Source organism: Lepus europaeus, chromosome 19 (genome assembly GCF_033115175.1).
Source record: "Lepus europaeus isolate LE1 chromosome 19, mLepTim1.pri, whole genome shotgun sequence".
In the NCBI taxonomy this organism is placed as follows: Eukaryota; Metazoa; Chordata; class Mammalia; order Lagomorpha; family Leporidae; genus Lepus; species Lepus europaeus.
In genome coordinates, this window is record NC_084845.1 from 15783874 (window position 1) to 15810178 (window position 26305).

A 26305-nucleotide genomic window follows, 5' to 3' on the forward strand; every position below is an offset into this window, starting at 1 on the left:
CAGGGACACCGGACACCTTTGTGGTTGGCTTCCTACGCCAGCACCTCCTGAGCTGTGACGTCCCCAGCAGAAAATAACCCTCTCGCTGTCTCTGGGCCCGTCCTCTGGCGGGGGATGGGAGGTGGAGGCAGTGAGGCCAGACCTCCGTGTGGGACAGGGGGCTGGAGGGGACCTGCCGACAGCCCTACAGACTGGGGCTCTTGAGCACCTGCTCTGGGCTCAGGGTCATCCAAGCACTTGCTAGTACTTCACTTAGCTCCTCCAACAAGGCGGGTGTAATTACAATGTCCGTTTTACAGGTATGGGAAACTGAAGCTGAGAGTGTGGGTAACTTGCTGTGATCCCACAGCCAGAGGGTGGAGGCGGCTGGCTCTGCCCTTTGCCACTTGTGGTCCCAGTCCTCCCTCCAGGCCCCGCCCCAAGTGGTGGCACAAGCGATCCTGGCAGCCCTGGCTTGTGAGCCAGAGTTCTCCTCTTACTGCTCACTCACCGGAACCAGCACACAGGGTGACACAGAGACGGGCTCTGCCCGGACAGGGGCGTTTGCCTCTTAGTTCATTTTCTCTCCTCTAAGACAATCTCAACCTGGGAGGGCTGGTGTGGGGTGGTGACAAGGGTGAGGACCGGCATCTGAAGGTAGAGACCCCAGGGGGCCCAGGCCTGGAGTCTCTGCCTCCCCGGGGATGACCCCAGGCCTAACGTCTTCATCTGTCTACATCATGGAGGGTAGAGGCCACTTCTGGTCTTGGCGTGGAGCTTAGCACGCAGCGCTGGACCCCGGGTTGCTTCCTCCCCTCCATCGTCCTGGCCCACGTGTGGCTTTTACTGAGTACTGGCTCTCGTCCGGGCCCTGTTCTAACCAGCCACACCAATGAGCCCCCAAGACAGCAGTTCTTGGCGTGCGGTCCCTGAGCGAGCACAGGCAGCGCCCCGGGGACCCGGTGGGGAGCACCTACTGGCTCTGGAGGTGTAATGCCAGCAGCTTGCCTGGCAGGAAGCTCCCGGGCGTAGAAGCATCAGGGTGACCCCGAGACACAGCTGCTGGTACCAGCCCAGTGTGTAGAAGAGGTGACGGAGGCCCACAGAGGCTGGCCGTCTGCAGACGACGATTGCTGAGAGGCAGGGCGGGAACCCAGGCCACATGGCACGGGGGGTTGGGGGGGGGTCTATCCTGGAAGCGCCCCTCTGGATTCTTGACAAGACCAAGCTGGTGGAATTCCAGATTGCTCCTAGGCCTATGGCCCCAGCAACCGGGCAGCTCTCCCTGCCCCACGCCCGTGGGATCTGCACGCAAGCGGAGGCCCCCACCCGCTCTCAGGGCCCTGCAGGCACAGCCACCGCCATTTCCAACCCTTTATTGGGGGTTCTGTCAGCCCCAAATAAATATAATACATTAAACCCAGAGCTGAGGGAGTCGTGCACCCCAGGAGGCACCCCCCCAACACCGGCCGTGTAAAATAAGTTAGTGGGGTCCTGCCGAAGGCCAGGCGGGCAACGGCGGCTGGACTCGCACACGCTGCTCTAAAGTGCATCTCGTTCCTGTGGTCCCCACGTCTGCGTGGCCCCTGGCCGGGCCGCCGCCGGGAGGGTCAGGCGGGAGGTTCCCGGCGCTCACACTGTGCCAGCAGTGGCCGCCGGGGCTGGGCTGTGTGTGTCCATCTGGGGACGGCTGCGTGGCCTGGAGACCTCAAGAGAAGCTGTCTTCGGGCTGCGGCTGGGGGTCAAACGGAGGGTCCGAGACGGCGATGCCTTGATGCAGCTTCTCCAGCGAGAACTTCATCTGTAGGGGGAGGGGAAGAGGGGGCGGTGGGGGCCGAGCCACACCCCGACCAAGGTCACTGGGGAGAAGCTGGAGCCACGCTGCATGCAGTGTAACTCCTCAGGGGGCAGCAAGGGGCGAAGCCCATGCCTGGGACCCCGATGGCCTGGTTTCATGTTCCGGCTCTGCTACTTCCTGGGTGACCTTGGGCAAGTCCCCAAGGGCCTCCTCTGAAACCAGGGGTGGGAACCAGGCTCCGCAGGATCAGTTCTGGGACTGGACAGGCGCCTCGAGCCCGGGGTTTGTTAAGAACTCCATGTCCTAGCCGTGACCTTGGGCGAGCTCCTCGGATGTCAGGACGCCTAAGGGCTCCCCACACTGCCACAGAACAAGGGTGTCTGTCGGAGCCCCTCCCCCAAGGCTGGCAGGAGCACCCGGCAGCTCCCAGGACCACAATTAGGACGGTGCAGCCCCAGGGCGGGCGTCCACTGTGGCTGCCCCACCGTGAATTTGCGAAGGTAGACCATGTACCCCTGGGAAAATTGAGAGGGAAAAAAAAATGGAAATTCACGTGAGCATGGGCTGACCCCGGCCTCCCTCTCTAGGGCCTGGGGGCAGCCTTATTCCCTCACCACCAGTCCTGCAGGGGGCCCTCTGTGAGGGTCTCCTCCTGAGCACCATTTCCAGATGCAACGAGAGCCCTCAGGATGGCCTCAGTGCTGGGGAAGGCTCTGCCCGGGCAGGACTCCAGTGGACAGCTGCACAGGCCCCCAGGGACTGGCCAAGGCCGGACTCAGACCCCCTGCCCAACCCCTGCCTCACCGACCACAGCTGCTGGCCTGAGTCTCCTGGGACCCGAGGGCACCTCCATGTGGGATGTCCTGTGTATGCAGCACCTACTGTGTGCTCCATACTGGGCTCACATATTTATCGAGCCCCTACTGTGTGCCTGGCACTATTCCAAGTGTCAACTCCTTTGTGCAACCACTGATTGTTATCCCGTGTACAGGGGAGGTGACCAGGGCCCTGCACAAATCCCACAGAAGATCTGACCCTGCTCTGAACAGCAGCTCTGGGTCAACCCCTTGGAGAACCTCTGTCCCACCCTCAGCACCCCACAGCCTCCCCAAGGCCACTGTGATGGGTTTGGGGGTAGGGAGAGAGGAGGTGACCCCAGCAGCCAACAAGAGAGAGTGCTTTCAGATGCAGCCTGGAGCTGCAGCCCCCACCTCAGGGAAGACGCCTCCCCCCCCCAAGCCAACCCTGGACGAGCAGAGCCAAGACAAGACACAGAGCGGCTAGATCCAGCCACACCTGAAGTGAGCCCCTGGGCTTTTCTCCAGGGTGTCTGCCCAAACGTTCTTTCCCCGGCCGCCCCGCGAGGTGGGGACTAAGAGAGGCTTCCTCAGGAGGAAACTGAGGCCTGGACTCCGGGGAGGGGGGGGGCGCACAGGGCCCCGCCCTCGCTGCGCCGCCGCCTCCTACCTCGTCCAGGAGCTCCACGGAAGCCCGCAGGATCTGCCTCCACTTGTGCACCTCGACGCTGTGGAACTGCTTCTGCAGGGCCAGGACCTCGGCCCACTCCGTGGCTGTCTGGGGGAACTTCCTGCGGGGACGCGGGGCCCGAGTGAGACCCTGGCCACCACCCCGGATCTGCCCAGGGCCCCCAGCCCCCCCACCCCTCACTGGGACTTCCCACTCACCCCTTGGCCAGGGCCAGGCTGTGCCAGGACTCGAAGGTGTGGGCCGTCCTCTCCAGGGACCACAGACGGTAAAAGAGGAGGGCGTTGAGGGCGATGAGGACAATGAGGCTGGGGGTGGGGTCAGAGGTCAGAGGTCAGGCGTCCTGGACCCCAGATGCTGCCCCATGCCAGACACTGAGCTCTGTACACACACACACACACACACTCGGGGTCGCACAGGCTCTAGGCAGCCAAGCCAGGGCTCAAACACCTCCCTGGGAGAGGGGGGGGCACAAAGAGGCTACAGCAAGGGGGTGAGATGCAGGGAGGGGCACAGGAGTAGGACGGGGGGGGGCCCTACCTCACACAGATCCTGCGGAGCAGTGAAGGGGAGACAGACAGGTGAGAGCCGGGGCATGCTGGCCGCCCCCCACTTCCCGCCACAGGCAGCTCTGGCCCAGGTAGGCCACACGGCCCTCCTGGACTGCCCACGCTGGGAGACAGAGGCCGGCCTGACCTTCCCCTTCCGGGCCAGCCTGGAGCCCAGGGGGGCGCGCTCGGGTGTCCTCTGCCCCCCCCCCCCCCCCGGGCAGAGGTTGCCCACTTGCCAGGCCTTGCAGGGAGCCCTCACTGGCCTCTCATGGCTTCCCCCATCCGGCCATGAGCCCTCTACCTGTGCCCCCCCCCCCCCCCAGTCCTGGCCCCATCTCCAGGGGCTGGGGTCAGCAGTGTCTCTGCGGGGCTTCTGTGTCCCCAGCAGTAACCAGCTCAGGATGCACACAGAGCACGTGAGTGACACGAATCGCCGGCCTTGGTTCTCTTGTGGACCCCCCAACCCCGTACCACCAGCGAACCCTACATCCTGCAGGCACCTGCTCCTGCCTGTGCCCCCAGCAGGGAGGACGCCTCGGCGGTGGACCCGGCACCCCCACTGCAGAGGGAGCCTGGCTGGTGGCCCCAGGCAGTCTGGAGCCATCCTTGTAGAGAGGCGAGCCCACGCTCTCCCCAGGAGGCCTTGCACGTGCCCAGGGTCACGCAAACGGGAATCAGACTCAGGCCATACTCACACAATGCTGATGAGAACCAGGGCGCTGGGGATGCCGGCCCCCGGGCCCTGGTCCGCGGCTGGTTCCGAGAAGCGGGAGCTAAGGGAGCCTGTGGGACAGTAGCCTGGGGTCAGCCAGGGACAGCCCAGTGTGGGCTGCCCGGGACTGCTACCCGCCAGGATGTGCACATGCAAACCTGAGGGGTGCAGGCCTGCCCTCGCGCCAGGGTCGGGATCCGGGTGCTGGGGCCCGTCGCTGTGACCCCTCCAGCTCAGGGGTCGCTTCCGCCTCCGTAGGCCCGGCAGCAGCCCCCGGGCCTCCTTCCCGCCCTCCTCCAGGGTCAGCTTCTCGGCCTTGGACAGTTCTCGCTCTGTGGACAGCAGAGAGGGCTCGTGGGTGGGTGCCTGGCCAGGCTGGAGCCCGGCCCCACCCGGCAGGCCGCCGCGCCCTACCCAGGTGATGGAAGTAGTCCTCGATGCCACTCCACGAGTTCTTTTCGATGAGGGACTTCACCAGGCTCCAGGGCTGCTTGCGGTAGCGGATCTCGGAGGACACGCTGAGTGGGAGACAGGGCCTGAGCGGGGGTCTGGCTGCAGCCTCCATGGCCCCACCCCGCAGCACCTTCCCTGGAGCCCCACCCACCCCCTCCAGCCCCTCCCCAGCTCAGCCAAGGGCAGCGCCCACTGTCCATGACCCCTCACCTGCACCATCACCTGCGATCCAGGCTCCCCACTTACAATCTCCCCAGAAGCTAAGCTCGCGAGCCCTCACCAGCACCCCAGCCCAGCCTCCCCTCCTCTGCCTGGACATCCCAGCTGCCTCCTTCCTGGCCGCCATCTCCCAGCCCTGCCCCCACAGGCTACAGCCAAGCAGAGCCAGAGATCAAAGCCCTCCTGCCGGCTCCCCAGCTCTGCCGGGGCTGCAGAGGGCCCCCCAACCCCACCCACGCTGTGCCCTAGTCCTTATTGCCATGGCACGCCCTGCACCGGCACCAGTGCTAACTGTCCGGTTCCCCAGCAGACAGGAGCTCCCCAGGGACGGGGTCTGCCTGGTCTACCCCAGCGCTGGGCGCACACCACATGCTTGGCAGCCTATGAACTCGCACCCGGGCTCCCTCCCTCTCTCACGTTCAAAACCGCCCTCCGCTGTGATGGGGAGGGGAGGGGCCAGCACTTCCGCTCTTAGGGCGGGCGGCTCACCGGAGCCGGGCCTTGTTCCGGGCCAGGCCCAGGATGCAGTAGCGGTGGGCGGTGTGGAAGTAGTCCTGGTAGGGGATGCCGTGGGTTAGCACCTCCGAGTCCACCACGCAGCCACCGGCCTGCGGGCCGCGCCGGAACAGCGTCTGTGGGGCGAGGGCAGAGGGTCAGGACCTCCCGCCCCGAAGTCCTACCCGCCCAACCCCCCCCCCCCCCCCCCCCCGCCCGGCCCCGCCCGGCCCACCTGTGTCTCCACCACGGAGGCGCTCTTGGGGCCCAGCGGGTTGCTGATGGGGATGGTGTAGGTCAGCACCCGGCGCTGGTGGCACTTGCTGTCCCCGCTCCAGGGGCTCAGGGTCACGTCTGGGGCAGATGGGGGGAGCAGAGTGAGGTGGCCGTTCCCCAGTGCTGTGCCCACACGCAGCGGTTTCCACTCTCTGGGGCATGCGTCCCAGACCCCACCCCTGGTCCTGCCTTGCCCTCTGCACCACCCGCCTGCCAGGAGCCTGAAACCTGAGACACTGGTGACATCTTGTCCACGCCTGCAGCCTCAGTTTCCCCCTTGGGACCAGTCCTGGCTCTGCTCCTGAGCACCAGACCCAGGGACCTGCCATCCCCCACACACTTCACCTGGAAGCCCCCAGCCTCCCCTCGCTTCCCGGCCCCACATGCGCATCACCATCTCCCTAGACCTGCCCCCCTCAGGCCCCCTCCCAGGGATGGCCCCACTGCAGCCCTGGCCCTGCCTCCCCCGCTGTGGGCTGCTCCCGCCCAGCCCCCCACCCCCACCCCCGCCCCGGGGTGCCTGGCCTTGGTCTCCACATCTAGTTCAGGAGTAGCCTGGTAAAGCCTGACCCTAAGCCTTTTCTTTCTAGAATATTCTATGGTTTACGGGTGCCCCCAGGACAGAGCCTGAGCTCCTTAGCCTGGCGGTCAGAGCTTCCAGGACACCAAGCACTCTTGCCTTTCCAACTGGCCCCTCTGCCGCTTCCACACCAGCACTGCAGCCTCACCCCCAGCACCCTCCAGGGCTGGCCCCAGGGGCCTCTCCAGTGTCTGCCTCCAGCCCCAGGGCCTTTGCACGCATGCTGCTCCTCTGCGCACCCCCTCCCATTGCCCAGCTGGACTGTCACCCCGGGGCCCGTCACTGGAGCGAGCTCGGAACCCCACCCTCCCAGCAGGGAAGAGGCAGCGCCCCGCCCCTCAGCAGTGCCCCGGGCCCCTCCCTGGACCTGGCACCCCCAGCGGCCCCTCCGCCGGGCCCCGCCCCCTGACCTGTGAACTTGCACTGCTGCAGGAAGCCCTGGAGAAAGGGCGAGTCTGAGAACAGCATCTGCTGCAGCCGCTCAGCGCCCACGTGGAAGACGGAGTTGATGAGGAGCCGGCCCGAGAGGTCCGGCAGCAGGGCGGCCAGGTCGGCTGGGGGGCCGGCAAGGGACGGGCGTTGGGGGTGGAAGGGCAGACCCGGCTCCCCGCCACCCGCCAGGGCCCAGCCACCGGCGCCACAGGCCGGCTCTGGGAGCAGCACACACCCCCAGGCCCAGCCAATGGGAGTCGTGGTGATGACGGGGTGGGCGTGAGCGCCTTTGCGGCTCTCAGGCACTGATTGGCTCATTCTCCAAGTCGGACCAATAGGAGTCAAGCCCAGGGCAGCTGCCACAGGCACTGGGAGCAGCTTGCTGGATCCGTGCTAGGTGTGGCTGGGGCCAGGCTGTGGCCTCTCAGCCCAGACACAGGTGCAGCACCCATTCACACGTGGCAACGCAACAACCCCATTGTCACGGCTAACATCATTTTTCAATGAAGAAGACAAGGACCAGAGAGGAGACTGGGATTTGAACCCGGGCCCCTACCCTTCCAAGTCTGTGTCTTATTCACCCTGGCAGCTGTGTGCCTGGCAGCTCGGCAGACTTCCACCCGGGTGGTTGGACAAGTCCCCCCGCCCCCCCCAGCCCCTGGGGTTTCAGCCTCCCGAGCCGGCCGAGCCAGCGACATCGCCGGTAATGGGAGCAGCCTCACCTTCCTCCCCGGTGGATGACGAGGAGTTACTGGTGTCCGTCAGGAGCTCCTCACTGGGCAGCAGGTCCAAGGGGCCCAGGGAGGCGGGCCCGTCGGGCGGGGTGGGCTCTGTGCTCGGGGGTTCCGCCAGCGGGGTGGCAGTCTGGCTGGACGGGGCGTCTGGCTGGCTGTCCATTGGCTCCTCCTTGTCCTCCTCTGCCTGCAGAGAGAGGCCTCATCCAACCTTGCCCACCTGCGTCCCGGCCAAGGGCTCTGTGCCTCCCCGGGGAAGGGGCTCCCAGCTGAGCCCGCCAGGTGAGGGCTCCCCTCGGCCCCTACCTCGCTTCTCATCTTAGATGCCTGTGCGCGAGGCTTTCTTGCCTGCCCTGTCCGTCTGTCCTGTGCGTGCCACATCCATCGCCCCATCGCCTGCCCCTATTGCTTCTTCTCTTTCCCCACTGGCCCATCTCTGACCTATTCCTCCACCCACCTACCTCCTTCACCCCCCAGCTCACTCCTTCCCTCTCCCCCCACCCGTCTCCCTTCCTGCTCACAACCTTCTGTCTGTCTCCTGCTCTGGCCCCAGCATCCTCTCTGCTCACCCCGTGGTCGGCGTCGCTGCTGGCACGGGAAAGGTTGGGGGTGACGCGGCCTCGGCGCGAACCCACAGGGCTTGGTTCCTGGCTGCGGTCAGCAGCCCCTGTGGTCGGGGCGATGTCGCTCAGGGCAATCACATCTCCCACCTCCTTGGGGCTGCTGCAGAAGGACGTGGAAGCCCTGCTGGGTGCTTGCAACACCTCCCTCCAACCTTCCAGGGTCTCTCAGACCTTGGACACCCACCTCAGTCCACCCGGCACTGCAGGCAGCCCCTCCGGCTCTCCCCCAACCCCCAGCCTCTGACTCACCCGAGACCGTTCAGCTGCAAGGGGCAGACGTAGTCCTCGTCCTCGCTGGTGAGGCCCAGCTCCGAGCCGTAGCACTGATGCACCAGGTGCCAGAGCTCACGGGGACTCAGCGTCTGGGCACACAGGGGGTAGGACTGACCTCACTCCAGCAGGTGCCCCACCTGCCCTGAGCCGCAGCAGTTCCTCTGGCTACCACCAGGGGGCAGCCTGAGCATGACTTCCAGCGCCAGATCCAGTACCCCCTCGCTACCCATCTGCTAGGAACCCCCTACGGGCCTTGTGTCTGGGACCTGACCTCCTGCACTGTCCCTCTGGCATTTTTGCTCCTGGGAACAGCCATGGCTGGAGCTGCCCCTAGGGATAAGAGCCCCGACATGGCAGGACACGGGGCAGCATAGCACAGCTGGAGGAGCGGAGCCATGGCCGGCAGTGGCAGACCCGTGCAATGACGTCCGCCCTATTTCCACCTGGGGCGGGGGGAACCCTTGCCCCAGCGCCGGGGACGAACCGTGAGTGGTTCACACCAATTCTCTGCCACGGACTCCGCTCAGGGGTCTGGGGCGGGAACCCTTGCCTGCCCCCTGGTGGCGGCTATGAAGGAAGTTGCAGGTGCACAGGACCTGGTGCCCACAAAGAGCCCGGGTCCCCGGGGGGCCACTCCTCGCCCCAGCCCAGGCCTCCCCCAAGGCTACCTTTTCCAGAAGCGCGTTCTGCCAGAGACGGAAGATGAGGAGGAAGCAGCGGTCCCGGGCCCCAAAGGAAGTGAAGAAATGCTATAGGGGAGAGAGGGGCATGAGCGGGCAGCTCCGTCCTCGTCCCCCAGCTACCTGACCTCTCTGTTCACTCTTCTCCGCATTATTCATTCCGCACCATGCGGATCCCGAGCCAGCCCTGAGCAGGGTAACGCCGGCTGGGGTCGCCGTGGTGACACTGTGGACAGTCCCAGGCAGGGTCAGCCTGTGGTGGGTGGGGCTGCGATGCGGGGAGCCCTGGGCCCTGTCCTGGAGGTGACCCGCTGATCCACGCCGGGCCAGCGATACACAAAGGGACGTGTGCTGAGAAGTCCTGCTCCCCACTGCCCTGCCCCTTCCTCGGGGGTGACTTGGCCATCCTGTGACCAACAATCAGCATCCCGGGATGGGGGAGCGGTCTTGAGGGGCGGGCATCAGGACCCGGACACCAGGAGAATCTGACCGGTGTCCGTCCCCGAGCAGAGTCTGGGAAAGCCGAGACACAGAGCAGGTGACAGCCCCGAGAGCAGCCCAGGGCGGGCCCCCGGGACGGAGGAGGCCAGGTCCGCAAGCGCGGGGGACGCAGGGTCAGTGCGGCCCCTCCGGCCCACCTTCTCGCTCTCCGTACAGATCTGGATGGCGTTGGGGATCAGCTTGGCCGTCTTCTCCTTCTTCAGACACGTCACCTCCTTCAGCTGGATGGAAATCTGCAGGCGCAGGGAGAGGTCAGAACGGCCAGAGCCCGGTCCGCCCCGCGCCACCCGCGCCGCCCCGCACCACCCGCCGCCCCGCACCGTGGTCTCCCAGCGGAAGATGTTGCTGTAGAAGCAGATCCAGTTCTCGGAGAGATAGAGGCGGCCCTGGAGGAGGATCTCGCGCTGCAGGGCGCAGGAGTAATCTGAGAGCGAGGGGACAGACAGGGGACACCCGAGTCAGCGGGCAGCAGCGCTGGGGGGCAGGGGGCCGCGGGTGGGCCTGGGGCGCCGGCCTCACCCACGATGAGGCGCTCGGCCTCCGGCAGCTTGCTGAACAGTTTCCGGAAGTCCTCATTGCGCTGCTTGTACGTGGGGCTCAGCATCTGTGGGGAGTGTGGGAGGGGAGGGCACGCCTGGGGGGCGGAGCGCACTGCAGCCCCGCCCCCACAAGCCCCGCCCCGGCGCTGTCTCCCAAGCCCCTGGGGCTCAGCGTCCAGCCCGCAGCATTGCTACCCCTTCCTGTGCCCTTCAGCCTCACTAGGTGGGGACAAAGAAGGGGCTCACGCAGCACAGGACGAGATGCCAGGCCTGCTCATCTCAGCTCGGCCCGCACCTGTCCCGGTCCCTACCCCACCCCCCAGCGCGCCCCCTCGCCCCACACTTACACTGTACCAGCTCTGCATCTTCTGCAAGAGACAGAACGAGAGGCGGGATGAGTGCCTGGCCGGGCCGCCAGCCCTCCCAGCCCCGGGCCGCGCCGGCCGGCCCCCACCTTGTTGTTGCGAATGAAGTTCCGGCTGCCCAGGCTCTGGGTGCTGGGGGTCCCGGGCACCCCGCCCTTCTCCGAGGAGCTGTCCGACCCCTTCTCCACCATGGTGCCTGCTTCGGGCTCGGGCGGCGGCCGACTCGGGGGCAGGAGCTGCAGCCGCTTCCGCAGAGATGGAGAACTGCTTGGGGTGCTCCGGCCTGAGTGGGGGGTGGTGCTGGGGGCAGGGAGAGGATGGGGGCTGTTATGGGGGAAACAGGCTGAGGTCTGGGTCAGGACCATTTCTCGAGGCCCACCTATCGGCTTGTCGATCCTCATCTGTCCATCCACTCACACATGCCTCCGGCCACTCATCCCATCCACCCTACCCACCCGTCCCAGCCAACACCGGCTCACCCATCTCTACCCATCATCCACCCACACACCCCGTCCACCTGCCCAGCCACCCACTCTGCATCCCAGCCCAGCAGTGTAACCCACAGCACGTGTCCAAAGGGCTCTGCGCCTTGGTCACTTCATCTGTAACCCAGGGATGGCGAACACGTGGCCTCGGCTAGTTGTTTTCAGGGTTAAATGAATCAACCCTTGGGGAGTCCTTCTGGTAGGGCCTGGCACGCAGCGAGGCTCTGCGACACCCGCCGCGGTTTATGAGCTCATTCCATCACTCACACTGTGAACACGCACTGAGCAGCGGCTTCCCACTTAGTTGTCCGAGAAATTAAAAAAAAAAAAAAAAAAAACAAAAACCTCAGCTTCTCTGTAGTTTCTTTTCCTCACTTCTCATTTCCAACCTAATCCCATCAGCTTCGAGATCTATTCCCATTACTCTTATTACACCTGCTTCTTCCCGCCCCAGCTCCGTCCCCTCCCACCTGGCCCCTCCTCCCTGCTCCTGTCCCTGCCCCCCACCTGCAGCCCGAGGGGAGCCTGAGTCGGGTCAGGTCCTCCAGGCCCAGAGCTCTGTCCTGGACGGCACCTTGCTCCAGCTAAAAGCCAATGGATGTCCTAGGACTGGGACCCCCACCCCCAACGCCACGCCCTGCCTCGTGGAGCCTCCCCAGCTTCGATCCCAGGCCAAGGGCTCTGCATTTGCAGCACGTCCACCCACGCCCCGGCGTAAGCGGCCCTTATTCAGTTCCAGTGCTCCTCCCTCCTGGTCACACCCCACACTCTGTGAACTCGTCCTGTCGGCTTATTCACTCTGCTTATTTCCTGCCTCAGACGGAGCACTACGGGAGGTCTTGGTTGCCACCGTGTCCCCAGCACCCCGGGTTGCAGGCGGCACGTGGCAGGCGCACAATTAAACGTCAGTGACGCAAGTGCGCCTGAGCAGACTCCTGCCCCTGGCGAGCTGAACAAACAGAACACTCGGTGAGTGTACAAACACCAAGTGCAATCAGGGCCGCGGGCCGGCTGGCGGAAGCTTTGGAGGGACAGCCAGTGTTGACTCCTTATCAGGAACTGTGTATGATTAATTTTATTGTTCTGCAAACAGCCCTGCGCACTCGATGCTATCATCGCCCCTGCCGCCATGGAGGAGGAGGAAGCTGAACCGGGAACCAGTTGCTAGAGGACGCGTGGCCGGCTTGCTGCAGGGCGGAATTCCAGTGCTGGGCCCCACATCCACCCTGGGGTGCGGGTGGGACTCCCTCAGCCACTCAGGGCGCCCTGAGCCGGTCTCTCTCGCCTCCAAGCCTCAGCATCTGCCGTTCCTGGGCCCACACCGTCTTCTCTTCTTCTTGGCCTTGCAGATTCTTCCACGTTCTTCAAGACTTGCTCCCACGGCCCCCGGACAGCACACATGCCAGCCCTGGTGACTCTGGCTGCCTCTGGTTCACAACAGGTCCGCTTCGTGCACACGTCTGTGGGCAAGCCTTGGTGTCGTCGTGGTCACCACCCTGTCCCCAGCCCTGTTCTGGACACAGTGCAGCTCATTTGCCTAACATGAGGGTACTTCAAAAAGAAGCTCTTGGAAAATGGAATTGAAAGATGAGTTTATTTTGGTGCAAAAAAAAACCAAAAAACAAACAAAAAAAAACTTTGAAATCTGTGATTGCAAGGGAGCCTTCAAAAAGTTTATGAAAAATGCAGATGATGTGTGGCAACATTTTCGCAGCAAAAATAAATGCATCCCTTCAATTCTATTTTCCAAAGAACTTTCGCAAAGTACTTGCTTACTTAGAAAACCAACTTGCAGAACCAAATAAATGAAGGCAAAAATTGAACCAACGATGGCGCGAGCTGCTGCCACTCCCAGGAGCCACCACAGCCGCTCAGCTTCCTCCCTGCCCCCACTGCCTGCTCCCCACCTGCAGCCAGGCTCTGCCCTCCATGGCCGCACCTCCCTCCAATAAAAAAAAAAAATGTCTAGGCAGGGCTACTCCTTCTCCATGCACACCTTCTGCTCTGGCTCTTGTCCTGAGTGTCCCCTCCACCCCCAATGCTCTCCCTCCCACATGTCCACGGGGCTCCCTTACGCCTCCAGGTCTCAGAGGGGACTCCCCCAGCACCCACTCGCCCCTTCCTCCTTCTCTGCGGACTCCCCTGGGCCCCTCTGTACCCCCTTGGTTCTCCCTGCGGGGACTGGCCCCAACACCTAGCACGGGGCCAGCATCCACTGCTGAGACCAGAAGGAATGATGGACTCCCTCCCAGCCCCGCCCAGAGCTTGTGCTCCCCAAGGTGTGCACCTTGCGGCCTTGCACTAGCAGCTCTGGAGGGGCCTGGGCCCTGGGGGCCTGGCCGGCTTCCAGGCTCCATGTTGTCACTTCCTCCCGGTGTGACCTCCGCCCAGTGTCTGGATGGGCTCGTGCCTCAGTTTCCTTTTGTGTGCAATGGGAATACTAACGGTACCCAGCTCGCGGAGTTGCTCGGAGGGGGAAGGGAGGTAAGAGACCAGAAGCTCGGGGCCTAGCAGGTGCCCTGCGGGGATGGGTGGATGGAAGTGATGACCGGGCAAGTGGCCGGGCCACCTTCCCAGCCATGCGGAGCCAGCTACCATGCCGAGCCTTCCCGGGCCCCAAGCGACCTCAGCAGCCATTAACAGCCTCCGTGTACTGCCCCCTAACTCCAGTCACTCAATGTCTAAAGGCCCTGGCCCTGGCCCTGGGGACACAGCAGCAAGCACCATGGGTGCAGTCCCCTGCCTGCAGGGCCCTGCTGCTGTTCTGGGTGGCAGACACAGACAGCTGGGAAGGAAACCCCGAAGTGAGGGTGCTGACCGCAGACAGCGGCCGGCACAGCAAAGCAGCGCCACTCGGCGCGGCCCCCAGGCCAGCAGCAGCCGCAGGAGGAAGCTGCTCCTACTGCACACTCGGGGACCCGCCTGGGTCAGAGCCTGATGCCCGCGCCAGTTTGGGGACCACAGAGAAAAAAGATGGACGTGGCTGCTGAAGTCAGAGTCAGCCAGGGCCTCGCTGGGCAAGACTCGCGTGGGCTGAGCTCTGGGGACAAAGGACAGCTCTGGCAGAGTGGGAGAGGACCATTCTGGGGCAGGGACATCAAGTTCAGGGCAGGGCCGGGCCTGGCAGGGCTGAAGAGGAGCAAGGTGGCTGTGGGGGCTGCAGGAGGAGCTCGGGGCACAGGAGTGTGGGCTTCACTCGGGGCCCAAGCAGGGGCTCACTGCAGCCTCCCTGGCCTCCCACACCCGCCCAGCTCGCCTGAAGCCTGAGGCCAGGGTCAAGCCCGGGGACAGGGCAGGGCTCCCAAACCCTGGTTCTTGCAGGACAAAGGGGAAGTGCTCGAGGCCCTGGGGCTGCCCCACCTACCAGCCTGCTGCAGCCCAATGAGGGGAGGAGCCCAAGCAGCTGGAGGACCGTTATTGGGGGGCGGGGACTCAGCAAGGGATGGGGTTCTTGCACTGCAGACACCCCCCCTCTGGCTTCCTGGCCCTTCACCCACAGCTGCCTCGGGGCAGACACACACACACACACACACAGTGTGCAAAAAAGAGAAACCCAGGCTCCTAGGCCAACAGCATTTCCCTACAGTTGCAAGAAGTCTCACACAACACACACAGCTACAGATACACAGAGTCCCAGAATAATCATACACAAACACACAACCGCAGCAGCACAGGCATGCTACAGAAAACTTCACACACACACACACACACACATACACACAGCTCCTGAGGGTCACAGAAGCCCAGAGAACCCCAGATAAATACACGCACACACGGGCCCACCCCAGTCTCAGCGGACAATGGCAGGCAACTCACAGACACAAAGGAGACACACACGGAAAACACAGCCCCCCCCCCCCCCACCATGGGGGCAGGGAGGGCGCCAGCGACCAGGTCAGCCCACACATGCCCAGGGTCCCTCTGCCCCCTTGGGGTCCACCACCTGGTGCGGAAGACAAAGCAAGTCTGCTGCAGCGGCAGGCAGGCGGTGGGAACCCTGCCACCCAGCCATGAGGAGCTCGGAACACCAGGGAGCTGGGGACACACCTGGAAGGCACAGCGGCCAGGTAACAGACCGGAACCGAGCACCGACATCATTACAAGCCCTCCCCGGGGCCAAAGATCAGTAATTACTGCGGCCTCCACAGTCAAGCACCCAAGCACCGGGCAGGTTGGGGGGTGGGGGGGCAGGCTCACAGCCACGAGGGGCCTCTCTCCTCACACACAAAGAAAGTGGCAGAGGGTCTCGCGGTGGCCCACACCCGGCAGCCTCACAAGGGATACACACAGAAATGGAAACCCCGGGAGCCACAGCCACACACACACACACACACACGGCGCCTGGGACACACACGGATAACTCAACGTTTGCACACGAGGCTAACCTAGAGTTTCAAAAACCAATTACAGGCGCACACCCGGACACACCGCAAAGTCACAGCTGGACACGGACTGGTAACTTACACCCGGAGCCACAGGCGGAACTGGAGGTGACCGCGTGTGTGCACACACACACAGAGCCACCGAGGGCCACAGCCGCTACACACCCCCACATGGAAGCAGCCACACACGCAGGGAGATACATGAGACACAGGCACACAACCCCAGAGGGTGGCGGGCACGATCAGACACTCGCTGAGGGTGGCAGAGCCGCGGAAGGCAGCCGAGGGGGCCTGCACACGCGCACAGACCCGCACTGCTGTACACGGGGACACGCGCGTCCAGCTGGACACGCACTCGGGCACGCGGCCCTTGGGCCACGCAGGAGCCCCGCCCCCCGCAGCCCAGACCCACCAGGCCGGCGGGGATGCCCGCATCCCGGGCCGGCCTCCCAGGCAGAGGCCAGCAGTGCCTGCGCGCCCTCCCCGCAGGCGGCGCTGCCCCCAAGAGGAGCCCCCCGCCCGGCCCAGCCAGCCAGACCCCCGCCACCGCCACCCAGCGCCTCGCGGGCCCGCAAAGGCCACCCCCGCGGAGTCCCCCCTCGGGGGTTGCGCCCCAGGTGCCCCGCGCCGGCAGCCCAGACCTAGGCCCACGTGCGACGGCGCTGGACCCCGCTGGGCCGCGCAGGCGCCCCCTCCCCAGCCCTCAGCCCCCCGACGCCGGCGCCCCGGTTCTTACTCGAACATGGATGCGGCGCGGCGGCGCCCCGGCCGCAGGGCAGGGCAGGGCAGGGCAGGGCCCGGCTGCGCGGGGCTGGGCAGCGCTGGGCGTCCCTGCGGGGCACCGGCCTCGCCTTCTGCGCCCGCCGCCCCCACCCGACCCCGCCGGCCGCACAAAAGGCCGGAGCCGCCGAGGCCGCCGCGGCGTCAGCGACTCCCCTTCCTCTCCCCGCCCCGCGCGTCACGGCGCCGCCCCCGCCCGCAGCAGCGCGCCCAGGGCGGCCGCGGCCTACACGCCGTCCGCCGGGCTGCGGGCCGAGCGGGCGCCCTAGACGCGGAGCCGGCGCGCACCAGGCTCCCGGGCCCTCCAGGAGACCCCCGCGAGGTTGGCGGCGGCGGGGACTGACCCCAGGCGTTGGGGCGCCCCGAGCTGGCGGGAAGGGATTTGGGGGGGCCGGGTCCGAGAGGATCCCGAGGCCTGGACCGTCCAGCCCTGGCAGCCAGACGGCGTCAGCATCCAGCACCCCCCCTTGGCTCTTGTCTGTGCCAGTCTCCCCGGGCCACCGCGCAGGGCCGCGCTCGCGGGTGGGAAGGGGCCTGCTGGGTGGCCCCGGGGCCTGGTGGCTGCGCAGTTGGGTGCCGCCCCCTGTTCCGTGGCCGGGGCCCGGGGCCACTTGTGCGAGCCCGGGCACACGGGGTCGTGGCCACTTGTGGGAGCCGCTGGCTCCTTGCCCGGCCCCTGGGGTCGTGAGGCCCACCTCATAGCTCCCAGGTAGGCTGCCCCATTCCCATCGCACCCTGGTGGGTGGCGGGCCCACGTGTCCCCCACCCTTCTCTTCCCCTCACACCTGAAGAATCTAAACTCTTCCCGGCCCCCAGCCTCGCTGGACTCCCCCTGGCCGGGCCTCCTTCCTCTCCCTGGTCTGCTGCTCCCCTCCCCGCCCCCACAGCCTGTTCCCCACCTCCTCCTCTGTCCCCTGCTCCGTTTGTATTTCCCCTTGCTTGTGTCTGCTTTTGAGATACCTTGACATTTCCAAGCAGGGCATTATCAATTTCACTCGCGAGGACCAGGATGTTGGGGGCAGAGGCAGATACAACTCTTTTGTAAAGACAGAAACATCAGAGCCACAGCCCACGGCCCCCTTTCTCCGTGCTCGCACCCCCTTGCGGTCCCTGTGTAGCTTTACCGTGGGCTCTTGGGTCCGTGTGCTAACTCCAGGATGCACCTGCCAGCCCTGCAACCCGCCACACGGGTCTTTCAGAAAGATCCTCCACCAGACTCCTGCTGTATCATTCTGCGGCTCGCTTTTCTCAGTCACCACGAGGTCTGAGGTTCTGGAGCTCAAACTCTAGTCCTAGGGCGTCCGCTGCTGCTGGAGGCCACCACCCTGGCTGCTTCTCGTTCTGTCCTCGTTGGGCCTGTGGCCCCGAACGACCCAGTTCCTGTCTGCCTGGGCCAGAGCCGTGTTGTGTTTTGCTTGCCTGTGAGCTACGGCAGGAAATGCTTCTTATCCCAGCCCACACTTCAACATGTACGTCACGCCGTGTTGCTTGCAGGAAACCGCACGGCCCCGCCGGGCCTTGCCCAGGCTGCTGTTTTCAACTCTGTCCTGTTTCAGTTTGGAGACCATGCACTCCTTGCATGGGGTCCTGACCCGCAGTGAGCAGGCCAAAGGCTGACTCATGGTCACCGCTACCCACACACTCTCTCCTCGCTGCTGGTTTGCTGTGCTGCCACTCGGGCCCCCGTGGGGTGAGGCCACACGATACCCAACCTGCAGCCGGCTCGCCTGGACACAGAGAGCCCATCCAGGAGTCCGAGCCTCCAAAGAGAGACCCCCGCCTCTCCCGCCCCCCTGCCCTGGTCTCACCTGTCCTGGGACAGGCTGTCCAGGTCCGAGCTGCTCAGCCGCCCCGAGCGTCGCGGGGCCGGCGTGCAGGGGGGCGACTCCCCGTCACTGGATGGCGTGATGTGTATGGAGGGCACCTCCAGGAACCTCCAGGGCCCAGGGTCCAGGCCGGGGGTCGCGCCATCCTGTGGCTGCCGCTCTGCAGGGACGACAGGTGGGTCCTGGACGCTGCTCTGGTTCCCTGGGGGCTCCCAGGGCAGCGGGGGCAGGAGCTCGGCCTTAGGGAGGGGCTCAGCCATAGTGGTGTGGACTCTGGGGGAGAAAGGCGAAGGTAAGAGGCCTTCGTCCAAGTCCCCGTCAGCTCGCTGGTTATAAGCACGGTGTGGGAGGGAGCGAGGTCCGAGCGGGAGGCCCCGCTCCGCCAGCACCCTCCTGGTAACTGCGGATCCCGGTACAGCATCCTAGGACAGCTGGGCAGGCCCAGCCTGGGACCTGCACACAGTAAGCGCTCACTCCCTGGCTGCTGCTGTCCCTGGGCTCGTGGTGCCCTGGGCGTTCTGTATACCCCCACCTGAGCCCAGTGCACTCTCCACACACAGGCCTGCGGGAGGCCGCTCAGGTGCATAGACAGGCAGAATCCCGGATTGGCTTCCCTGTGTACTGGGCACCTGCTCCTCTCAAGACAAAGGGAGGTGCCTGCTGCTGCCACCACCGTGACCTCCTCGGCCTGTAAGGAAGCCAGGCCGGTTCTGGTGGCTGTGGAAGTGGTGTTGGCGGCCACTTGGGTCCGGGGAGGCCCAGCCAGAGCCCATCTGTCTGCCTGTCCTTTGTGAGAACAGTAAGGGCTTCTTGGTACCCAGCTGCCCGGAGGCTGAGGAAGCAGGGCCTAGGAGACCTGGGGAGAGTCCCTGTGGTGTGGGGGTGACCCTGAGCTTGGGAGCCAGGCCCCCTGGGACCCCGACAGCCCTACCTTATGGCTTCCACCGCGGTAAGCATGGAGACCAGGCCCTGCCTTGCCCCGCAGAGTCCTGACCTTCAGGCCGGGGCGCATGCGTGGCTGGAGTCATGTTACCCTCTGGCCAGCTGCTCCTGGGAGAAGGGACAGTGAGGGTGGGGATGAGGTGTGCAGCCAGCAGGAGGCTGCAGAGCCGCCCCTCCTGCCCCCGTGGACTGCCCAGTGGAGATGAGGGCTTCTCCCGCGGCGCCCTGCCCGAGGCGGCCCTGTCTGCCCAGAACGGCTCCTCCAAGTTCCGCAGCCTGGACCTGGGAGGCGGTGCCTGGTCTGCGGAAGCCAGCGTGGCCCTCGGCTGAGGGCGGGCACTGGCCCTTGCTCCTCCATGTTTGTCACACTCGTGTGAGGGTTGACACACACTGAAGAGTGCCTACATCAGCTATGATGTCTAACAGCAGAGTGAGCCCCGGGAACCCCAGCCCTGGTAGGAACCCCGGGCCTGCCTCTGGGCCCTCGCCAGCCCCCGCTGCCTCCACTCCCCGAAGTCTGCGTCACCCTCCTCTTGACAACTTTTACCTTACATATTTTTTGTTTGTGTTTACTTTTTCTTTTTTAAATTTTTTTTTCATTTTTTCCCCTTTTAATACTTTTTATTGCATTGGTGTGCATCCCTAAACAATATTATTTTGTTTTGTTTTGGTTTTTGGTTTTGTTTGCTTTTGAGGTTTATTAAATGAAATCATACACCCTGTGTTATCTTCTGAGACTTGCTTTTTTTCACTCATAATTCTCTTTTTAAAAAAAAATTTATATATTTGAAAGGCAGAGTTAGAGGAGGGAGGGGGGAGAGAGAGAGAGAGAGAGAGAGAGAGAGAGAGAGAGACCAGTCTTGCATCCACTGGTTCACTCCCCAGATGGCTGCAACAGCCAAGGCTGGACCAGGCTGAAACCAGGAGCCTGGGACTCCATCTGGGTCTCCCACGAGGGTGACAGGGCCCCAACACCCGGGCCACCTTTTGATGCTTTTCCCAGGCTGTTAGCAGGGAACTGGAGTGGGAGTGGAGCAGCCGGGACTAGAACCAGCGCTCATATGGGATGCTGGGGTGCATGCGTTGGCTGACCCCATGGTGGTTTAGCGCACTGTGCCACCACACAGGTCCCAGATTTGATCTGTTTTTTTCTGCTGCATAGTATTCCGGCGTGGGCATGCGTCATCACTAATTTATCCATTCTTGCTGCCCATGGACTCGGAGTTCTTTATGGTTTTCTGCTCAAATGGACAGCGCCATCACTAATGGAGAAGCCACGTCCCACGGGTTGCCCAGCCACAGCTGCCTCACCTGCGTGGGCTCCCTTGATCCAGCCCTGGGCTATCGTCCACTGTGGTCAGTCGGTATCGGATAAATGGTGCCTTCCTCTCACTCTTATTGTGCCAGAGTCTGTCCAGTTAGGGGGGAATTTGATTCTGAATCTATAACCAATAATTGATATCTTTTTAAAAAGGTTTTATTTATTATTTGAGAGGTAGAGTTGCAGACAGTGAAAGACAGACAGAGAGAGAGAGAGAGAGAGAGAGAGAGAGAGAGAGAAGTCTTCCATCCGCTGGTTCACTCCCCAAATGGCTACAACAGCCCGAGCTGCACCGTTCCGAATCCAGGAGCCAGGCGCTTCTTCTGGGTCTCCCATGTGGGTGCAGGGGCCCAAGGACTTGCGCCATCTTCCACTGCTTTCCCAGGCCATAGCAGAGACCGAGATTGTAAGAGGAGCAGCCGGGACTTGAACTGGCACCCATATGGGATGCCGGCACTGCAGGTGGAGGATTGACCTACTGCACCACAGTGCCGGCCCCCAATAATTGATATCTTTACAATACAGGTTGAGCATTCCTACCCCAAAAATCCAAACTCTGGAATGCTCCAAGATCCGGAGCCTTTTGAATGCCAACATGACACCACAAGTCTGCTGGCTCTGTGGTCACCAAGTTTGTTTTGTGCATAAGATGATCAAGAACATTGTATTTAAAGTGTCTGTGGGTTCCATGTTTACATCTGGGTCCCCTCCCCACAATATCTCATTATGTATATACAAGCATTCCAAAGTCCCCAAATACCCCAAAATCTCTAACACTTTCACTGCAAGCATTTCGTTAAAGGAGCCTCAGCTCAAACTGCGTTTCCCAAGATGTCCACATGGGGTCGCTCTCTGAGCATGTTTTTGCGATATTTCACCGTCTGTGTTTAGATATTTTAGATAGCGGTGAGATACACCATAATGCTAAATGTACCATCCTAGCCACTATTAAATATACTACTCAGTAGTAGTTTAACTTTGGTATTTCGTGGCTTTTTAAACTCTTTGGTTGGCAGGTAATACAGAAAAGGTATGAAGCATCAATGTACGGCTTAATATATAATTATAAAGGACCTGGGGCCCCACCGCCCTGGGCCAGAGCAGGCGTGGTACCAGTGCCCTCGAAGCCAGCGTGCCTTTTCCTCTGGAGACAAGCATGGCCCTGAAGCCTAGGGTAACCCCTTCCTTTTGTTTCTTCTTATTCTTTCTTAAAATTTATTCGGGAGCCTGCACACCCATCCACTGGTTCCCTCCACCTATGCCTGCACTGGATCGGATACCGGCATCCCAACTGGTGTCTTAGTGCCAGGCCAAACACTCACCTCTGCTTTTCTTTAGTTGTGTGCTTTGTTTTTAATCTGAAAGAATTAGAGACAGACAGGGAGACAGCGATCTTCCATCCGTGGGTTCCCTCCCCCAGTGGCCCGGGGCTGGGCCAGGCTGAAGCCAGGAGCCTGGAGCTGCTTCTGGGCCTCCCGCGTGGGGGCAGGGGCCCGAGGACGTGGTCCGTTCTTGCTAGGAAGGCTCATCTGTGATGACTGTGGGTCTCCAGTGGCACTGCTGGGTGGGCAGCTGGCCACACGGGTGTGTGGGGGTCCCCGTCCCTGAAGGTATCCAGCCACCACGTTGCCCCTCATGTCACGGCGCCCGCGTTTGCCGGGCCGGGATCTGCCCCTCTCTCCTTGCCCAAGGTTATCATCTGCAAGAGCTATCCAGGCGGGCCCAAGACTCTCTCTTGGGAGAACAGGGCTGGTAGTCCGCATCCTCTTTACTCTTCCGCTCTCAGCCCTGGCACACAAGGCCGATTTCTGAGCAAAGTTCCCGCCTCCCACGAGGGCTGCGGAGAGAAGAAAACTCATTTGGAAGCCATGTCCTTGCAGACGTGGCCAAGTGCCCGGTAGGAATGCCCGTGTGTTTCCTGTCTTTATCAGTTCCCTCAACACCATCCATTCTACTCGGGTTTTCTCTGCAGGGGCTCCCAGGGTCCCCTCCCAGCCTGCAGGGGGCGCTTCGTTGGCTGGTCCAAATCCCAGGAGGTTGCTACAGACTGCACACGCGGAGTGGGCACGGGAGAGGGTCCTCTTCTCCTCTTATGCAGGGCCTCCACAGCAGGTGGGCCTATGTACTTCTGGCAAATAACAGCAATATTTTTGCACACCCCAGATACGGGAAGATTGGCTGACTACCTTTTTTTTAAAGATTTGTTTTATTTATTTGAAAGACAGAGTGACAGAGAGAGGAAGAGATCTTCCATCCACTGGTTCCATCCTCAAATGGCTGCAATGGCAGGTGCTGGACTAGGCTGAAGCCAGGAGCCTGGGACTCCAACCCAAGTCTCCCACGTGGGAGGGCCCAAGCACTTGGCCATCTTCTGTCGCTTTCCCAGTGGGTCAGCAGGGAGCTGGGTTGGAAGCAGAGCAGCCAGGACTAGAACTGGAACCCTGATATGAGATGCCGGTGTTGCGAGCTGTGGCTTAACCCGCCTATGCCCCTGACCATATGAGTTTCTTTTTAATTAATTAATTAATTAATTTGGAAGTCAGAGTTACACAGAGAGAGAAGCAGAGGCAGAGACAGAGAGAGAGAGGTCTTCCATCTGCTGGTTCACTCCCCAATTGGCCGCAACAGCCGGAGCCATGCCAGGAGCTTCTTCCAGGTCTCCCACGCAAGTGCAGGGGCCCAAAGACTTGGGCCATCTTCTACTGCTTTCCCAGGCCATAGTAGAGAGCTGGATCAGAAGTGGAGCAGCTGGGTCTCGAACTGGCATCCATATGGGATGCCAGCACTGCAGGCGGCGGCTTAACCCACTACACCACAGCGCTGGCACCGACTGTATGTGTTTCTAATGAACTGTGGCTTCTGGGTTTTTCCCTGAGTATGCCCACTTGGGTCTGTTAAGTTTTGACCTTTTACCAAATCCCGCCCACATTCTCTGTCTGCTGATGGTTTCTTCCCCAGCTGCGTTCAATTGAACCAAGTTCTGAAGGACCCCAAGTTTGGGAATCCAATGTGCTCGGGTGGTCGCCCAAAGACCCAAACTCCAGACAGGTAGATGCAAAAGCAAGAGGATTTTTATTAGGCATTTGCGCAAACGGGCTCCCTGTCGCTTGAGGTGAAGAGAAGCCCCGAGCCACAGTTACAAGCAACTTTTAAAGGCAAAAACCACAAGATTAACTTATTTTGCGGGCTTTGGCTTGACTGGCTAGTTTAAAGGTTGCCATGAGTACTCATTGGGTCCTTTAGATGGGGAGAGGCTGCCCAGGGCAGGAGTTACAATTAGTTTCTTTTCTTGGGGAGACCAAAACATTCGGAGAACCGAAGCTCTCGGGAACTCGAAACTTAGAGTGTGTTAGCTAATCTTGGGGGAAGGGACATCTGGTTGTTCCCATGCGCCGCGGGCTTTTCAAACCTCAGTTTCTAAAATGTTACAAGATTTATCCTTAGGCGTTAGCAAGCAAAGCTAATGTGTACAGAAGCAAAAGATCTGCAGTTAGCTCTTAGCCACACTTGTCACAAAGCACACCAAACACCAGAGTAAGGGTCCCTCGGGTTTTTCAGTTCCTTCCCACAGGCTCCATTCTGGAGAGCCCCAAGTCCTTCAGAACGTTCCAGATCCTTGGGTTTCCCAGCCTCAATTCTTTGTGACAGCCTTAGGATTCTTCCTTTGGACTGCACTGAGTTCCATTTCCACATAACAGATGGCATCCGTTTGTGCCAAGTGACGGTCCCAGGGCGAGCAGGACAGCCCCCTCCCCGCCACCTCTGTCCTGGCCTCCCCCAAGTGACGGTCCCAGGGCAAGTGGGTCCCCCTGCCCCATCCTGGCCTCCTGCGGCTTCCGTTTCTCGTGAACTTCTACTTTGTCTTTCTGGCATCTTGGACCCACAGGGCTGTAGCCCTCACAGCAGACGCCCAGTCCAAGGCCGTCTCCTGCCCTTGAGCTTGGGGCTGCCTGGCTCATGTGCTCAGAGTCGCCCAGGTGTTAGCACCTTGCTAGGGGCAGGGAAACAAGGGCGTAACTTGTTTGTTTTTGTTTTATGAACCAAAGCACTAAAGGTTGGCCTCCTAAGGGCTTCTTGTCTCTCCCTAGTTTCTTTTTCTGCACCAACTTTCCTGTTCCGCCTTCTCATTTTATGTATTTTATTCCTACTGATATTCTGGGAAAGGAAGGCCTGTCCTGTTTCTCAAGCCCCACAGAGATGTGGGTGTTTGGTGCAGGAGTTGGGTTGCTGCTTGGGACACTTGCATCCCGCGTTGGAGTTCCCGGTTCGATTCCCAGCTCTTCCACTACCAATCTAGCTTCTTGCTGCTGTGCATTCTGGGAGGCAGGCTGGGGGCCCTGCCACCCACATGGGAGACCCCAATGGAGTCTTCCTGGCTTCTGGCTTCGGCCTGGCCCAGCCCTGGCTGTTGCAGGCATTTGGGAAGCGAACCAGAGGATGGACGTTTCTCTTTTCTCCATCTCTTGCTTCCTCTCTCTGTCACTGTGACTTTCAAATAAAAAAAAAGAAAAGAAATTGAAAATGAAGAAGAAAGGTGTTGTCTACAGAGGAGATGCCGACCTCAAGAGGCTGTGGTCCGGACCCCGCGGGACTGTATGCAGCGAACTCAGGGAGTTCATCTTTAGCAACAAATTCTTCTTCGCTCATCAAAGCAGCTCCGGGAAACTAAGCCAAGAGAGGGAGACTGGCCGATGAGTCCCTGAGATCAGCTACACGAGAGGCGCCACGCAGCGGCCCAGGTTCAATGAAGGGGAATTTCCACCCACTGCAACGGTTTTCCTAGCTGGCTCCTGTGCGCAGGACAGGCACATCACGGCAGCTCCTCTGGACAGTGGGAACTGAGCCATAGGCACGTCGCGAGCCTACAGTGGCCAGTGTGAGCCTACAGTGGCCAGCGCGAGCCTACAGTGGCCAGCGCGAGCCTACAGTGGACGGGCCCACAGCACTGGTCTGCACAGCAGGGGGATGTGGTTACGCACCTCCCTCCGGGGCCTGCGGAGACTCTAACGAGATAAGGACAAGGCTCGGCGCAGGCGCCAGCACTCACGGAGTGGCCAGGGCTCTCACGCCTATTAGTTTATGCTCCCCAGGGGCTGTTTCAGTCAGTGTCTATGGTCTGTGGTTTCAACAGCCGCGTTATAGAAGACACTGGAAACCGGATGCTGGGGAAACAAAGCCAGACGAGTGGGAGAATGCTGGAACACTGGCCGCTTCCCTGCTCTGTTCGGCTCGGGGTTATTTTGCCACAGCTCTTACTAGGAAAGTTCTTTCAGTGAGAAGATGGTGCACGCTTGTTTGCAAAGAGCACATAGAAGGGAGGAATGGGAACGACCCCGCCTTGCTCCACGGCCAGGTTTTGTGAGAGGAGCCCTTAGCTGAGTGTGGCTCGTGCCTGTTCCCTTTTTATGTATTAGGGTTATATATATATTTTTAAAGATGTATTTGAAAGTCAGAGTTATACAGAGAGTGGAGGGGCAGAGAGAGAGAGAGGTCTTCCATCTGCTGGTTCACCCCCGATTGGCCACAATGGCCGGAGCTGCGCCGATCCAAAGCCAGGAGCCAGGAGCCTCTTCCAGGTCTCCCACGTGGGTGCAGAGGGCCAAGGACCTGGCCATCTTCTACAGCTTTCCGAGACCATAGCAGAGAGCTGGATTGGAAGGGAGCAGCCGGGTCTCAAACCGGCACCCATATGGGTTACCAGCACTTCAGGCCAGGGCGTTAACCCACTGTGCCACAGCGCTGGCCCCTAGGGTTATACTTTCTAAGACAAGTTTTAAAAGTCAAATGGAGCCCGTCTTAGCAGGAAGCAGCCACTCCCGCCCCTTGCAGGCCTGCAGACAGGGTGGGAGGAGGGTGACAGGTGTCTAGGTGCAC

General features: G+C 61.8%; 1 protein-coding gene across 4 annotated transcripts; it reads right to left on the minus strand.

The window, feature by feature from the left end:
* Positions 1 to 1344: 1344 nt before the first annotated feature.
* GRAMD1A (GRAM domain containing 1A) lies at positions 1345 to 17760 on the minus strand. 4 transcript variants are annotated; one of them, XM_062176608.1, is made up of 19 exons: positions 17467 to 17760; positions 10785 to 10995; positions 10678 to 10698; positions 10311 to 10395; positions 10112 to 10215; positions 9929 to 10024; positions 9279 to 9359; positions 8587 to 8699; positions 8284 to 8437; positions 7703 to 7901; positions 6959 to 7102; positions 5928 to 6046; positions 5687 to 5829; positions 4940 to 5043; positions 4684 to 4857; positions 4509 to 4596; positions 3463 to 3570; positions 3245 to 3365; positions 1345 to 1780 (listed from the first exon to the last, which is right to left on the minus strand). In XM_062176608.1, the coding sequence occupies exons 2-19, from the start codon at positions 10884 to 10886 to the stop codon at positions 1688 to 1690; spliced, it is 2049 nt and encodes a 682-aa protein (XP_062032592.1). In that variant the 5' UTR covers positions 10887 to 10995; positions 17467 to 17760; the 3' UTR covers positions 1345 to 1687. The 4 variants fall into 4 exon arrangements, with proteins under 4 accessions (XP_062032592.1, XP_062032590.1, XP_062032589.1 ...); XM_062176606.1 differs by lacking the exon at positions 17467 to 17760 and adding an exon at positions 16299 to 16380 and having other exon boundaries at positions 8284 to 8434; XM_062176605.1 differs by lacking the exon at positions 17467 to 17760 and adding an exon at positions 16299 to 16380.
* Positions 17761 to 26305: the final 8545 nt, after the last annotated feature.